This window comes from Myotis brandtii, unplaced genomic scaffold (genome assembly GCF_000412655.1).
Source record: "Myotis brandtii unplaced genomic scaffold, ASM41265v1 scaffold225, whole genome shotgun sequence".
NCBI classification, from domain to species: domain Eukaryota; kingdom Metazoa; phylum Chordata; class Mammalia; order Chiroptera; family Vespertilionidae; genus Myotis; species Myotis brandtii.
In genome coordinates, this window is record NW_005358435.1 from 1734666 (window position 1) to 1747310 (window position 12645).

At 47.9% G+C, this 12645-nt stretch overlaps 1 protein-coding gene across 1 annotated transcript in view; it reads left to right on the plus strand.

Moving 5' to 3' along the window:
- SALL4 (spalt-like transcription factor 4) overlaps positions 1–12645 on the plus strand; it is a 45066-nt gene that overhangs the window by 31496 nt on the left and 925 nt on the right. The window contains 5 exon segments of the mRNA XM_014539652.1: positions 7361–8182; positions 8185–8393; positions 8428–9718; positions 10511–10788; positions 12499–12639. Of these exon segments, the coding sequence (XP_014395138.1) occupies positions 7361–8182; positions 8185–8393; positions 8428–9718; positions 10511–10788; positions 12499–12639 (2741 nt within the window).

Genomic DNA, 12645 nt, shown 5'->3' on the forward strand with positions numbered 1-12645 from the left:
TCCCCTCGCAGGTACCAGCTCTCACCTGATGGGACGGGGTGGGGGTGGGGGGGAATGGGGAGCGCTGGGCAGGGCCAAGGATGGATGGGCGTCCCCGGGCACTCCAGGCAGTCGCCGGCGGGATCCCTGGCTGTGCCGGGTGTTTGCACGTCTTTGGGATTCTTGGAAAGAATGCCTCGGTCCTAGGTTGTGTTTGCAGAGTCCCAGGTACCACCGCGGGACAGAAGGCAGTTTTCCCAAGCAGTCCATTTTAATGGCTGCACTTCACATTTGGGCCGCCTGTTAGCATCTGAGTACATACAGATATAGCTATATTAGAAAGGCAGACATACAGATAGGTGTAATTTAAAATTAACATGGGGCCGATCTTACTTTGCAGCGCCCATGTGAGACCCACTTGTAAAGAATACCGTTTTTTGAGGGAGGAAAATGAAGTTTGGCGATCAATTAGCAGATCAAAACATCTGCAGGTGGTCAGGGGGGACTCCAGCTACACACAGGACAATTAGCATTTTCTCAAAAAGAGTTTCCAGTGCCCTTTGTGCCAAACTGGATTACAACCTCCAACGATTAAGATTCCCAAGTTTCACGGAACTGCCTGGCCCCCGTTTCTAAACTGAAATGATCTACATTGGCCAGTGAGGACTTTGAAAATCGGGCATTTGGGAGCTCCCCTCTTTATTGAGGGAGAGGGATGTGTGTGGGTGTGCAGCATTAATGTTGGAAGCCGACTTTCTGTGTTTCTGAGTAGGGAGAGGCAAACCCTTTTGGTTCATTAGGAGGTTGCACAGGTAGCTGGCCATTCAAGCCTCTGCTGGCTTCCTCACCTGTGGGGAGTTGGACAGGCAGGACAGAGTTGGCCCTTCCTCTTTTTCAGCGAAGGTAGCTTTGTTGTAAGGTTTCAGAGATGTGCCCTGCAGCCTGGTTGTGTGCCTTTCAGCGATGCAACCTGTGAGGCCCACCTGGTGTCTCTGAGCTTTCGGGTTCTTGTCTACAGTGGTGTTAAGTGTCCTGTTTAGATCATTTCAACTGTAGAGGGCTCACTGCACTGGGAATGTGATCCGTAATTCTATTGTTCAGAATCACCATGTCTTTGTTTTTATTTACTTATTTTGTCAAGATGGTGCTGAACTTCCAATTGAGATAATTCTGCATTTTTATCTGCAGCTTACTGTATGCCAGACCCCAGGCTGGGGACCGTAAGCACATTACCTTTAGTTCTCATTTTTACTCATCTGAGAGTAAGTGGCAGCTCCCAGTGGAAATGGCGTGCCCGTGGCTGCCGTGGCTTGTTGGATTGTAGCCTCGCTACAAGGGCTGTTTGTCCTGGTCTGAAGAGGAATTGGCTATGGGGTGGAATTTTCTGTCAGTTCCTTTGATGAGGGGGCCGTGGCGAGTGTTTGGCTGGTTGAGTTTGATCCTCTCTCCTCCCTTTTAATTTCTGAGATGTGCGTCTGGAAGCTTTTGGTTTGATGCTCTGGTCTTTATTGCCCTGGAAAAATGATGGGGGGGAGAGAGTTCAAGAAGTTCCCCTTTTCATCCTCTGTTGTACTTTTGATTATTTTTTAAAAAGTACCCAAACATTTTTAAAAGCCTCTAGATCCAGACAAGAACTGCTTCTCAGCCACCACCATGCTCTTATTTTTTGACAACCCCCCACCCCCCATAATTTTGTTCCTGTGTCAGGCTTTGTTGTAGGGGGCCCTGGAGAAGGAGGCAACAAAAGTTTCCTGCCTGCATGAATGTTACAAATTTGCTTCAAAGATGAGCTCCAGTTGAGGCAAAATGGATCACATCTCTATAATGTCAAGCGTGGGTAGCAGTGCTCACACACCCTAGCAGCTCTGCAACCTCCTTTAATTCTTTTGCCCCCCCCCCCCCCCCCTTTTTCAGCAGAGTTCCTGGTTTTTGATCCTAGACTGTTTGGAACAATTTTTTTTTAGTTCTCCATTAAGTAGAAGCTTAATTACTGCTCTAATTTGCCATCTATGAATGAAGTTAAAGGCTTATTAAGTGTTTCTCAGATTGTGGAATTCAGATAAAAAGGCACTTTCAACTGGCTCAGTCCTTGAGGACTTCTCAATTTCCTTTTGTTTTTTGGTAATTATCCTGCGTGTGGGGGAGGGTAGTAGATATTGTGTACTTTAATCTACTCATTGTAGTTCTTTAATATAGGGATGGGGGGAGATAAGCTTGAGTCCCAATGCTTCCCAAGATAAACTTTTTCTTTTTTGAAGCATTTTCTCATCTCCAGCATTTGATTGGCCTCTGGTAGATGAGCTTTTCTTCCTATACAATGGAAAGAGTATTTTCTCTCCATTTGGCAGTGATTGAATCTAAGACCCCTGCTGGGTTTACTGCATTCTTCCAACTTATTGGATAACTAGATGCTGGGAGATAACATTCCTAAAATTCGGAGTGGGGGTGGGGTGGGAGGATGTCAGCTTTACTTGCTCTGTAATCCTCTGGACTTTGCTTTTTTTCCTTTTGGGAAGGGTTCACTTAAGCATGCCCAGCAATTGTTCATAACAGTCCTCTCACTCTTTGGCAAATACGGTTTCAGTATTTGCCAATGGTGGTCTGGATGTAGAAGTACTTTTTACTGCGCAAGCAAACAGAGCTCCTGCTGTTTTAAGATTCAAGTGGGATGTGGCTGGTATGGCTGCAGAAGAGGCGAGTCTGTGTATACAGTGAAGGCAAGCTGGTATTCAGGTCGTAAATCACTCCTGGAACTGTTAGATCCTTCTAGAGAAGGGGAGCTTAACCTTTTTTGTGCCATAGAGCCCTGCAAAACCGAAACTATTTAAATACATAAAAGGAAATGCATAGGAATACCGGGAAATAAACTGCATTGAGATAGTTATCAAAAGCAAAAACATTTGTGATAAAGTGACACGTGCTTCTTTATGAACACAGTAAGATGTAGCAGCTGGTCAGGTAATTTCTAGAATTTCCAGTAATGCAACAGCCTTAACACCCATGACAGTAATCTGTTTTCTGTTGAAACAAACTCACAGGTTCTGTGATACCACTGTGGTATGTGTTCCCTACATTCATAATGAACAGAAACACTGAATTTTAGTGCAGGTTACTGAAAATAAGTACCTTTCGCGACCCCCCCCCCCCCTGCCGCCCAACTGTGACGTGTTCCCTATCATAATTAAAATAAACATTAAATTTTGGTTCAGATTACTGAAAATAAATACCTTGTACTTCCCCACCACCACACACACACACACACACACTGTGGTATGTTCTTCCTACCTAATTCCATGGACCCCAGTTTAAGAATGTCTTAGAAAACCTGCATTTTCAATGAGGAAAATTTTTTTAAATATACTTTTAGTTCAGAGAGGAAGGGAGAGGGAGAGAGAGAGATAGAAACATCAATGATGAGAATCATTGATCAGCTGCCTCCTGCATGCCCACCACTGGGATGGAGCCTGAAACGCAGGCATGACCTCTGACCGGGAATCAACTGTGACTTCCTGGTTCCAAGGTTGACACTCAACCACTGAGCCACACCTTCCTAGCCTCAATGAGGGAATATTATCCCCAAGAGGGTAGAAGGTGTTTTTTGGGGTGGGGGGTGTCAAAAACATTGATGAATATTACAGTGGTTTGTGGCCTTCCAAAGGATCACAGTGCATGACCAGATATACAATGTATTTGTGGCATTAAAATGTCATGTCAAGGGGGTGATTAGGAAAAAAGATGCTTTAAAAGACTCTATAGAGAGGTGAAATAAAGAAAAAGTTGGAGAAGCTCTGCTCTAGAAGAAACAGTGATAAATGAGGCCACAGAACTGCCCGTATAGTATTTAAGAAGACAATCCCCGCTCTTCCGTTTTCTGGTTATCCGTTTGTCCCATTGAGCTACTTAATTGTTTCTGAGTCTCACTTTCCACATCTTCCAAATGGGAGCAAAGACTTGTTTGATTATGTGGCTGCAAAGATAAGTGGTTTGGGTATCAGAGTGTATATTTTGTTGTTCAGACCCTTACAAAGTGAACTGGGCATTGTGGGGTGGGCTTTCCTGGAGATTTCCAGAAGTAGAGTGGTTAAGACAAAGGGTGTAACTATGCTAATTAAAAAGAAACCATAGTACAAAAGTATATTCAGTTTATTAATCCTCACCCCAGGGTATTTTTCCCATTTATTTTTAGAGAGAATAGAAGGAAGGGATAGGAGGGAGTTAAGAGAGAGAAACATAAACATAGCTGTGAAAGAGACACATAGATCAGGGGACTGCAAATTGAACCTGAAACTCATTGGTTTGAGGCCCAGAGCTCCAACCACTGAGCAACACCAGCACTGAGCATTTCAGATCTTGGGGAAGTGTGCCATAGGTGCTGCCTGTGTTCTAGAAGTTGACAAGTATTTTTAACTTGATTCTTGAAATAATGACAGTTGGGGAACAGTATTGGGACAAGAAGGAAGGCGGTACCTCCTTGTTGAGCACCACCTGGAAGCTCAGAGCTGCATTACGTCCTAACCATATTATTTTATTTTATTATTTTTTATAATCCTCATCCGAGGATATTTTTCCATTGATTTTTTAAAGAAAGTGGAAGAGAGGGAAAGACAAATATCGGTGTGAGAGAAACACATGGATTGCTTGCCTCCTGCATAAGCCCCTACCTGGGCCTAGGCCTGGGAGGAGCCTGCAACCGAGTTACGTGCCCTTGACCGGAATCAAACCTGGGACTCTGGTCCGCAGGCTAATGCTCTGTCCACTGAGCCAAACCAGCTAGGGTGTGTCCTAACTTTAAAGTTAACTTCTGGGTGTCCCAGAAAGGTGGTAACCTATGCTCTAGCCACCCCCACTACCCCAGCCAACCTGACTCCTCAGGCATTCCTGTCCCCCCTGGAGCTTCTGTGAGAGGAAAGATAGTTGCATTCTCAACAGAAGAAACGTGATAGGAAGTGCAAGAACAAAGGAAGAGTTCAAATGGAGGTGTGGGTGCTGCCTGCCTGGGTTTTAATAAGTGTAGTGTTTATGGGGCACCTATTGGTGCATAGTCAGAATACTGGAGGCTGGAAGCCTATCTTTTCATCCTAGAAGGTGAGAAGTATTAAATGAGCTAGTCAAGACTGTTTTCAGCAGCCCTAGTTGCCCACCTTTAGAAATAGGTGGGGGGAGGGGGGATAGAAAATATTTTTTTTTCAAAGAGCCCTTGTAGGTGGCTTGTTTGTTTGGAGCACCTTCCCATACACCAAAAAGGTTGTGGGTTTGATTCCTGGTCAGGGCATATACCTGGACTGCAGGTTCCATCCCCGGTCAGAGTGGCTATGGGAGCCAGCTGATGGGTGTTTCTCTCTCTCTTCCTCTCTAAAATCAATAAACATGTCCTTGGGTGGGGATTAAAAATAAATAGAAGAGGTGGGGGAACTAATGTTCACTGAATATCTATGGTATCTGTACTTTTCACAGATCCTAGGATGGTTGGTGCTAAACACACAGTAGGTGCTCAAGCATTTGTTGAATGAATCACTTAACCCAGACATCTGCCTTATGAAGTTGTTGTAATTACACATGGCTTTTAAAATTTTATTTATTGATTTCAGAGAGAGATGTCGATTTGTCATTGCACTTATTTACATATCATTGGTTGCTTCATGTATGCGCTGTGGCTTGGGATAGAACCCACAAGCTTGGCTTATTGGGACAATACTCCAAAACAGTTACCTGGCCAGGGCTGATTATACATGTTTAATAGCCCACCATATCAAACCTTTTATTGACGGGCCAGTGCTGGATTGGCTTTGAGGGGAGCTGGCTTACATGGACAGAAGTCCCTGCCCCTGGTCCCTGATTGGTCAGAATAGAGCTGATTGGCAGGAGCTGCACAGCTCCGATTGGAGGGGGAAAGCTTCCATCTTATTGACTGAAATAGGATTCTAGGAACTGCTTTATAGGGACATGCACTTTAGCCCAGAGGCAGGCAGTCCAACTCCACCTTCTCTGTGAAGTGTAGTATGTGTGAGAGGTCCCTGTGCAGAAAAGGCTGCAAAGCTCTGTTTGTTTGTTTTAATTTGATCCCTTGTTAGTGACTTTTTTTTCCCTTAGGGTTCACATCCTATATAATAAATAGGTAATATCCAAATTGACCATCACATCCTTGCACAAACATGGCCGGCAGAGGAGGGCGGTTGAGGGGGGACCAGGCCTGCAGGGGAGCAGTTAGACGTCGATTAGGCTGGCAGGGGAGTAGTTAGGGGATGATCAGGCAGGCAGGCGAGCAGTTGGTAGCCAGCAGTCCCGGATTGAGAGGGATGTCCGACTGCCCCCAAGGGGTCTCAGATTGGAGAGGGTGCAGGCTGGGCTGAGGGACACCCGTCCCCCCTACCCCCAGTGCACAAATTTTGTGCACCAGGCCTCTAGTTTCTAACATAATTTTCATTGACCGCATGAAATCCATTTGCCATCAGAAGGCCTGCTTTGAGTGGGGTGAAATCTGTGAAGGCAGTTATAACTAGAGGCCTGGCTGGCGATTGGGGCCAATCGGGGGCCTTCCTTCGTTTCACACTGCCCCCTGGTGGTCAGCGCATGTCATAGCAAGTGATCGAACTCCCAGTCTCTTGGTCGAACTCCCAAGGGGACACTGCATATTAGCCTTTTACATATATAGATAAATTGTATGAGTTTCCTAGGGCTATTGGAATCAATTGCCACAAAGTGGGAGACTTAAAACAACTGAAATTTATTCCCTCATGGTTTTGGAGGCTAAATGTACAAAGTCAGGGTGTTGGCAGGTTCGATTCCTTTTGGAAGCTCTGAGGGAGAATCTGTCCCTTGCCTTTGTCCTGCTTTCTATTGGCTCCTACTTTTCTACCTTCTATAAGCCAGCAGCCTTGGTTTATAGCACATAACTCCCTCACCCAGCCTTTTTCCCTGTCTCTAATCTCCCTTTCCTTTATAAGCGTTGGGCAGGGGACTCATGCTAATTACATTTGCAAAGTTCCTCTTCCTAATAAGTAAGGTCACACACACATGTGCTGGAGTTAGTGCTTAGACATATTTGCCCCCTTGCCAGGTAGCTCAGTTGGTTAGTGTCGTCCCGATATGCTAAGGTTGCGTGTTTGATCCCTGGTCAGGGCTCATACAAGATGCAACTAAAGAATGCATAGATAAGTGGAATACCAAATCAATGTTTCCTCTTAAAAAAATCAATTAAAAATAATAGACATGTTTAGAAGGACATTCATTGACCCACTATGTAAGTGGTTGGTTTTTCAGACTCTTTATATATTTGATTTCCTTACACAGACTGATGCATTGTGTGTGGTCATGGTTCTTCCCAAGACATTGCCTCTCTTCCTTCCTTGAACAGAGTTCTTAGCTTTTCCTCTCTTCACAGGTGCTTCAGTGAACTGCCCGGGGACTGGCGATGACATGAATGGGGACCGGGCGACAGTAAAGAGGCCTCGTCAGGAGGAGACTCACATCTGTGAGAAATGCTGCGGAGAGTTCTTCAGCATCTCTGAGTTCTTAGAACATAAAAATTGCACTAAACACCCACCTGTCCTCATCATGAACAACATCGAGGGGCTGACGCCTTCCGGAGACTTCTCAGGGGCTGGGCTGAGCCACCAGCCACACAGTCCAAGCATTAAGGACAGTCACAGGGAGAATGGCAGCAGCTCAGGGGACATGAAGGAGAAGCCAGGGACGGAGTCTGTCCTGTACTTAAAGACGGAGCCCGCCCTGCCACCCACAGCCCAGGACTTAAGCTATTTACCCAAAGGCAAAGTGGCCAACACTAACGTCACTCTTCAAGCACTACGGGGCACCAAGGTGGCAGTGAATCAGCGGAGCGCGGACGCGCTGCCCGCCCCCCTGCCCGGTGCCAACAGCATCCCGTGGGTCCTGGAGCAGATCCTGTGTCTGCAGCAGCAGCAGCTACAGCAGATCCAGCTCACCGAGCAGATCCGAGTCCAGGTGAACATGTGGGCCGCCCATGCCCTCCACTCGGGCGCAGCGGGAGCTGACACCCTGAAGACCTTGGGCAGCCACGTGTCCCAGCAGGTCTCTGCAGCCGTGGCTTTGCTCAGCCAGAAAGCTGGAAGCCAGGGTCTGTCCCTGGACACCTTGAAACAAGCCAAGCTACCTCACACAAGCATCCCTTCCACCACCAGCTCGGTGTCCCCAGGGCTGCTGTCCTTTGCCCTGAGGCCAGATGGACAAGGGTGCTCCCAAACCACATCCCCGGTGCTTTGCTACCCCCGACCCCAAGCTCTGTGCTCTTCCAGAGCCCTTTCTCCACGGTGGCGTTAGACCCGTCTAAGAAAGGGAAAGGGAAGCCACTCAACGTGTCCCCGGTGGATGTCAAACCCAAAGACGAGGCCACCCTCTACAGGCACAAGTGTCGGAGCAGTCTCCCATCAGCATTTGTCCGAGCCCAGCCAACCTATGTCAAAGTCGAAGTTCCGCTCCTTGCAGATCCACCTCCGCTCCCATACTGGAGAGAGACCCTTCGTGTGCTCTGTCTGTGGCCACCGGTTCACCACCAAGGGCAACCTCAAGGTACACTTTCATCGACACCCCCAGGTGAAGGCGAACCCCCAGCTGTTTACCGAGTTCCACGACAAAATGGCAGCAGGCAATGGCGTTCCCTATGCACTCTCTGTACCTGTCCCCATAGATGAATCGAGTCTCTCTCTAGACAGCAAACCTGTCCTGGTCACAGGGACCCCCAATGTAGGTCTACCTCAGAACCTCTCTTCGGGGACTAACCCCAAGGACCTAATGGGGGGCCCACTGGTCCCCGACCTGCAGCCCGGGCCGTCTCCAGAAAGTGAGGATGGATCCCTACTCTCTGGGGTGGGGCCAAACCATAATTCCCCAAGGGTTGGTGGCTTCCAAGGGAGAGGGACACCCGAGCCAGGGTCAGAGACCATGAAGTTGCAGCAGCTGGTTGAGAACATTGACAAGGCCACCACAGACCCCAACGAATGTCTCATTTGCCACCGGGTCTTAAGCTGCCAAAGCTCCCTCAAAATGCATTACCGAACCCACACTGGGGAGAGGCCCTTCCGCTGTAAGATCTGTGACCGAGCTTTCTCCACCAAAGGCAACCTGAAGACACACTTTGCGGTTCACCGAACCAACACGTCCATAAAGACGCAGCACTCGTGCCCCATCTGCCAGAAGAAGTTTACCAACGCAGTCATGTTGCAGCAGCATATTCGGATGCACATGGGTGGTCAGATTCCCAACACACCCCTGCCGGAGAGTCCCTGTGACCTGGTGGGTCCCGAGCTGATGATGGTGGGTGAGAACGGCAGCACAGGTGCTGTCTGTCACGACGACATTGTCGAAAGCATCGATGTTGATGAAGTCGGCTCCCAAGATGCTCCCAGCAGCTCCTCGAAGGTCCCCCTGCCTCTTTCCGGCATCCACTCGGCATCGCCCACAACAGGGTTCACCTTGATGGCCCCCCTGGAGGCCTCGGGGAAGCTGGGTCCTGCTCCTCTGGTCCTGCAGCGACAGAGCAGCCGAGAGAACGGTTCGGTGGAGAGCGATGGCTTGACCAACGACTCCTCTTCCTCAGTGATGGGAGACCAGGAGTATCAGAGCCGAAGTCCAGACATCCTGGAGGCCACCTCCTTTCAGGCCCTCTCCCCGGCCAATAGCCAAGCAGAAAGCATCAAGTCCAAGTCTCCTGATGCTGGTGGCAGAGCAGACAGCTCGGACAGCAGCCGCACTGAGATGGAAGGTGATAGAGCTTTGGATTTAACTTATGTCCATTTCAGGCACAAGGTCATCCAAAAGGAACCTGGGTTGAACTTGGCAAACGGAGAGTGTGATAAATGTGAAGCATCCTCTGTAGGGCAGGGAGCCGTTCTGCACTTCTGGGTGGAGGGAAAGAGGAACTTCCTTTATCCCAGTAAGGCCATCTTTGATTTAATGCACGTTGGCTATGGACAGTGGGCTTTTTTGTTTGTTTGTTTTTATTTTTGTGTTTGAGCCCTGTGGGGACATAAGGGTAATCTTAAAGAGTAGAAGAATTTTGAGGAAGTGGGCACTGTTATTTGGCCGCTGAGACAAACCATAATTTCTTGATTCTGAGGTCCCACTCCCTAGTGTGAGGTTCACAAATGAATAACTCGGGGTAAAAAAAGAATCTAACCCTTTTGAAATGCACATATAAATGGAGGGGTGCCTATTGATGTCATTAATGGCAAAATGGGGGAACAACTACATCATAGAGAAGGGTGGGCACCTGGTCATACTTCAGGGTAACTCTTTATATAGGGATTTGGACTTGAATGCATGTTATGTGTTACATACCTTTACAGCAAAATGGTAAAATTTCCTAAGTGTGTGAGTCATGATCATTCTCCGCACAGGTAAAGTCAAAGGAGAGCTGCTTCTGGGGTGTGAACTTCCTGAAAGCCCTTTCCAGGAAGTCGAGTGGTGGGCAGGAGTTTTCAAAGTTCTTTTTTGGTTTGAAGTGTGAATGAGTTTGGGGTGATAAAGTTTTGGGATTCTTTTCTCTGCGCACTAGGTCGGAGCAGTCTCCCATCAGCATTTGTCCGAGCCCAGCCAACCTTTGTCAAAGTGGAAGTTCCTGGTGCATTTGGACCCGCGCCCATGTCCCCAGGCATGGCACCTTTGCGGGCGGCCCAGCCACGCCGCCAGGGCAAGCAGCACGCCTGCACGCGGTGCGGGAAGAACTTCTCGTCCGCCAGCGCCCTCCAGATTCATGAGCGGACTCACACTGGGGAGAAGCCTTTCGTGTGTAGCGTATGTGGGCGAGCTTTCACCACCAAAGGCAACTTGAAGGTGAGTTCCCTAGGGTTTCAGCAGGGATAGGACCCAGGTGTGGAGAGGCATCTCTTGGTGTTCTCCATCCATAGTACACCTTCTAGTAGGAGCAAATGGGATATTACACTTCAAAACTGGCTCTTCAAAGAAATATTCTTTAAAAAGAAGTAAATTTTCTTGTCTTAGGCAAATTTGACTTAGTGGAGAGAGTGTTGGCCTGTGGACTGGAGGGTCCCTGGTTCAGTTCTGGTCAAGGGCATGTACCTCGGTTACAGGCTCGACCTCCTCCCTGGCTCTCTCTATCCTGGCATCTCTGATACTGGATGCTTCTTGCTGTCTGTCTGTGATCAGTGATTCTTTTCTAATCTCAGTGGCAGCTAAAATCATGACACATGTGACAAGGGGCGTCGTCAAGGAGAGGACACAAAGTCTGCACTCTGCTCCTCTCTCTTGGTGTTAAGTTTAGCGTAGGCCACTGTCCTTCCGGGGCTGGGCAGACCATGCTGCCCTTCAGCAATCGTTTAGTAGATGTGTGAAATCATAGATGGTGTCTGTCGTGTAGTAACGTAGAATTGATCAATCATGTGATGGCCACCCTGCACTGTACGTTGCTTTTGTCTTCTGAGGCTGCTAGTTTGAAAAGAATGCCATCTGTTAAACATACAACAAAGTACCACCGCAGTGTGCCTCCAGGTCATCAGCAGTGCGTTTCAAAATAGAACAGCTGGTTCTACGGCCTATTGTTACATGACAAGGTGCTTCCACCTAAGATTTCACACAGGAGATGGAGAGAAGACCCTCCCACGTAAGGATTGGAAGTGGCCTGCATGAGGACCCAGGATGGAAATTGGGGACCTGAGTGTTCCTCTTGGCCTGGCCTCTGGTTTTACGCAAGGCATGTTTCTCTGGTTCTCTTTCCCTCCCTCTCCAGAGTAGAACACTCGTTTAATTCTTTGTAGTTAGAATAAAGATCGGAACTTCATCTTAAAGATGACCTAGGAGACAACTGTATATGTCATTTTAAAAATTGAAAATACTTATTACAAAACAAGCTATTCTTTTCCGTCCAAATGGCAAAACTGCGGGAGGAAGAACATGAAGTAACTTCAGCTCTAATACAACTCCCAGAAACACAAAAGCTTACATTGGATCACTGGCCCTGCCATCGGCCAGGGGAGGTCTGGAGCTGCTCTCGCTGCACTGGGGGCTTGAGGCAGGTGCTCCTTGTTCCTGGGGTTCCCAGGCGTGGGGATCCTGGTAACGGTGGCCTCAGGCTTGTCCTGGAGATGAAATGAGTTGTATAATAAAGTGTTTCGAATTATGCCTGCAGCATCTTAACAGCTTCTTAGAGTGATAAAGAGCGAGTCACTTCAGAGCTCTATGAGGTAACTACCGACTACTAAGGATGTCGGTGAAGGTGAAATGAGAAAGCCTGGTACCGCTTCAATTTTTTAAAGAAGCTGAAAGGGGGTTGAGAATTCAAGCAGAACCAGAAAAGTAATTGCAGAAAGGAGTTGAAGAAGCAGTAGGTAGTACAAGCATCTAAATTTTTTCCCCCCCTCAAGAGAACAGATATCTGGTTTTTTAAATATGAAATCTAATTTTTAAGTATAAATTATGTTAATACTGTTTGGATAGAACCAAACCCACACACAGGCTGACTGTGGCTTGCCAGCATGCATTCACACCTCGGTTCCGGTGGGAACCTTTCTGTCCCTCTTCCCCTAGGTTCACTACATGACGCATGGCGCCAGCAACAGCTCCGCGCGCCGCGGGAGGAAGCTGGCCATCGAGAACACCATGGCTCTTCTAGGAACAGACACAAAGAGGGTCCCAGAGGTGTTTCCCAAGGAAATCATGGCCCCTTCAGTGAAC